Below are 4,173 nucleotides of genomic sequence, written 5' to 3' on the forward strand. Positions count from 1 at the left end.
GGGACGCCCGTACCCTCGGCCCCCTGCCCACTCCGAGGGGCAGTGACTCCGGCTCCGGCTCCGGCTCAGGACCCTGGGCCGGCTCCCTGGCTGCTCTGTGCCTCGGTTTCCCCAGCAGTGAAGCGGGAAATAAAATGGAGCCTACCTCAGCTGATTGTTGTGAAGGGCTGTGCACATTAATTAAAGTGCCTCCTTCGCACAGGTCTCCATAAACATTAACCCTGATCACTGCTACCTGGACACACAGTGTCTGGAAAGTAAGACGGCGAGTCCGACAGCGAGGAGCTGTGTGGAGCCCTAGCCCCGCCTACACGTGTGTGTCCACATGCGTTTCACGAGCATGTGGTGTGGCTCAGGGGTTAAGCACCGACCTAGGAACCAGGAGGTCACAGTTCAATTCCCGGTCAGGGCACATGCCCGGGTTGCAGGCTCGATCCTCAGTAAGGGGTGTGCAGGAGGCGGCCAATGGATGCTTCTCCCTCATCACTGATGTTTCCCTCTCTCTCTCCCTCTCCCTTCCTCTCTGAAATAAAATTTAAAAAGAAAACATGTGAACTCATCCGTGAACTTATTGGGGAGCGACCTGTGCTGCTCTTTGAAGCGCAAGGCCCAGTTTTTGCAGCATCCGCTTGTTAAAGGGCCTCTCTCCTGGGAGCTCACGCCACCGGCTCACAACTCAACTCTGTAAACTCAGCTTCTCAGGAAGGAAAACCCGTTCCTGACCCCAGTGTCACATCGTGACCAAGTGCACTCGCTCCCACTGACCGTGGGGCCGGACAGTGGCGGGAACACACCGGCTGCACACAGGCTGGACCTGAAGGGCCGGCATCTGCACCCACGGGCGCAACAGAGACACGCGTTTCTCTCTGTGACGCCGGCAACTGCGCCTGCACCTGCGAGCGCACGTCTACAGGTCGGACCGCGCAACCAGCAACCACTTATTGAATGAACAAATCCTTAACCAGTGAGAACAGAGACTCCATCACACACACACACACACACACGCACACGCACACGCACACGCACGCCACACGCACACACCCGCCAGACGCACGCGCGCGCACACACACACATGCACACGCACACAGATGTGAAAAGCCAGTGCCGTCTACAGTCCAGCGAGGCACGGGAGGAGCCAGCTCGGAGTCTGCCGTCGCCGGAGGCCCACTGTCCTCTGAGCCACGTGCTCCAGGCTTCACGGTTCTGCTCAGCCCTTTAGCTCGAGCTCGGACAAGCAGCGACACGTGGCCGGTGCCATGATGTTGGGGTGTTTTTGTAGGAAATCCACTTTGGGGAGAGACCAAGGCCCTGGCTGCAGTCTGGGCAGAGCCTGGGTCTTTCCCAGGGACTGAAGGCGAAGAAAGGAAGAGCATCCTTGCACTTGAACCACCTAGTGCCCCCAGACCAGTGTCGGCTGCTCTGCCCGCAGGATCCCCTCTGCCTGAGCCTCGCGCCCGGCCTGGCGCCCCCAGGGGCAGGGGGCCCGGCTCTCGGAGACCCATCCTCGCTCAGAACCTCCGTGGAAAGGCCTTCCGGTGCTGGGACCAGTTCAAAGGGCGCTTTTGTCCTCCCTGTTCACTGGCAGCCTTTCCCTCAATAAACACTGACACCGAGTCTGTCGTTTAAGAGGTGGAATGGCCACCTTTCCCCAAGAGCGAGGCGCCTTTCAGCCAGGCCGTCAGCGTCTCGCAGCCAGACACGGACACGCTCTTACCTTCTTGGGGTCCATGTTGAACTTCTTCCTTCCCATGGCGATGTGCTTGTTCCTCTGAGACGTTTTGCTGTGCGTGGAAACATCAGGACACGGTGAGTGGACACTGCACTCAGCGCTGCAGCCCCCAGCCCCCAAAGCCTGCCCAGGAGGTGGCAGCAGCCGGGGCGGCTGCCAGGGCCCCTGCTTCCACCTGACGCCTTCAGGGATCGCCACTGTGCGAGGCAGCGCCTTGAAGCAGCACGTCCCGCCACACGAAGGTCCCGCTGCTCCCAGGCGGGGAGAACTGAGGGCCCGGTCCCACCCCCTACCCACCCGAGGCCGCTTACCTCTCCTCCACGGATGTCAGGTTGTCGATCTCGGTCATGACCTCGGCGATTTCGTACTTCAGTCTCTGCAAGAGGCAGGATTGGGAGGTGGGTGGGTGTGGGGGCAGGGGTGGACCCTGCCCTTCCTCTCCTGGCCTCAGGAATGCGGCCTCAAGCGCTGCTTCCCCCTCCCCTGGGCGCCGGGTGGACAAGCACTACTGACGGACACGCCGCCCCAACGCAGGAGAAAGAGGCACTGCGCCCAGCCGCTCGTCGCTAGGTGGGTTCTCAGTGTTCGTGGGTGACATCAGGACGGGACACTGGGGCCCGGCGGCGTGGCTCAGGGGTTGGGCATTGACCCACGAACCAGGGGGTCACGATTCAATTCCGGTCAGGGCACATGCCAGGTTGCAGGCTCACTCACAGTGGTGCGTGTGCAGGAAGCAGCCGATCCATGATTCTCTCTCATCATGGATGTTTCTCTCTCTCTCTCTCCCTTGCCCTCTCTCTAAAATCAATAAAAAAGAAGGGACACTGGGGAGGACATCACAGGTGTAAATGACAGAACAGCAAGAGGAGAGCAATGATATTGGGTCACTTGCTGCAGCCATGAAACGTCAGCTCACATGCCACCTGCCTTCTCCTTCCCCCTGCAGCCAGGAAGTGTGTGTGTGTGGGGGGGACCCCCTCCCCCCGCCCAGTCTGAGGCTGACCCATCACTTTCCATGGCTTTGCCTGAGACGAAGCACCATGGACAGAGCCGGGGGTGACAACAGAGCTTGCCCGTGGCCCTCAGACACGCCGAGGACACCAGAAGGGACACTCCCTGTCCCTCCACGTGGCCCCACCACCTACTGACCGAGAGACCTTCGTCACCCTCTTAACCTCCCAGGCCTCAGCACCCTCAACTCAAAACCCGGTGGTGAGAGCTCCACTAGACCCCACAGGCACCAGCGTTGTAACGGCCACACATTCACCTTCAAACGGCCGCACTCTGCAGCCGCAGCGCCTCTGCTGGGGCCTGTGTCTCCAAGGATGGAGGGTCACCGCGGAAGAAAAAGCCCCCGGAGTTTCCGTCCGGCACAGGACAGCTTTAGGATCCCTTCCAGGCTGTGCGCACGACCCTCAGACCGACCTGAGGGCTCCGGGAGGGAGGGAGGGGCTTCTGGGCCGGCCTGCTGGCGGCCAGGGCCTCGAGGCCGCATTTCTTTGGCCTGGCAGCGAGGGAGGCTCCGCAAAGGAGCTCCACGCCCCCTGACTCCGGGGCGGCCCGAGGGCAGCAGCGAGCCTCTTCTGAATAACTTTTGCAATGGCTGCAGCTCACCCTCGCTGCTCCTGAGGCTGCCCCTGCCCTGCCCCGAGGACAGTGTGGGGGGACACGGTTTATCTGCGTGTTTTCTTGTCATGCTGCTCGCACAGCGGGCAGGCACTGTGCACAGCTAGAACCCAGAGGGGTGCACTCCCGCAAAAGGTGCCGGGGCCCAGAATTGGCAGGCAGCGCGCTAGGTGCTGGGCTGCGCCCCGTGAAACGGCCTCACCGCCGATTTGGAGAGCAATGCGCCTGCAGGTGGCTGCGCTGTTTAAACAGACTTTCTGTTGTTGATAATCCTCACCTGAGGATGTTTTTCCATTGATTTTCAGACAAAGTGGAAGAGAGAGGGAGACACACAGAGAGAGAGAGAGAGAGAGGGAGAGAGAGAAACATCCATGTGAGAGAGACACGGGAATCAAACCTGGGAGCCTTCAGTCTACAGGCTGACGCTCTATCCACTGAGCCAAGGCAGCGAGCGCTAGAAAAGACTTTGGGGACCCTGGCGCCAGGTGTCACTTCCTGCTGCTCCCGTGGGGTGTGTGTGGGGGGTGTCTGCGGGTGAGCAGGGCTGCTCCCCCACCTGGAGGCTCTCTGCTCCGTCCTGTGTGGCCCCGATACGGACACACTAGGTACCCAGTGTTCACATGTTCATGAAGCTACGTGATTTACTATGAGCAAAAACGAGAAGATTTATTTTTACCTCGATGTCATCAATAAGTTCCTTTTTCCTTCGACGGATGTCTAGGAGCTCTTCCCGCTCTTCTAAGGAGAGGTCTTCGGGCGCTGAGAGGAAAGCACAGGGAGCCGTGAACGGCCGCCCGGACCGCGGGGCCTGTCCGAGG

At 60.3% G+C, this 4,173-nt stretch overlaps 1 protein-coding gene across 1 annotated transcript in view; it reads right to left on the minus strand.

The window, feature by feature from the left end:
• CYTH3 (cytohesin 3) overlaps positions 1-4,145 on the minus strand; it is an 11,753-nt gene extending 7,608 nt beyond the window's left edge. Inside the window, exons 1-3 of the mRNA XM_006765475.2 lie at positions 4,032-4,145; positions 2,041-2,105; positions 1,715-1,781 (exon numbers count right to left, since the gene is read on the minus strand). Of these exons, the coding sequence (XP_006765538.1) occupies positions 1,715-1,781; positions 2,041-2,078 (105 nt within the window). The 5' untranslated portion in view covers positions 2,079-2,105; positions 4,032-4,145. The remainder of the gene's footprint in view (positions 1-1,714; positions 1,782-2,040; positions 2,106-4,031) is intronic.
• Positions 4,146-4,173: the final 28 nt, after the last annotated feature.

This window comes from Myotis davidii, unplaced genomic scaffold, assembly GCF_000327345.1.
Source record: "Myotis davidii unplaced genomic scaffold, ASM32734v1 scaffold399, whole genome shotgun sequence".
Lineage (NCBI taxonomy): Eukaryota > Metazoa > Chordata > Mammalia > Chiroptera > Vespertilionidae > Myotis > Myotis davidii.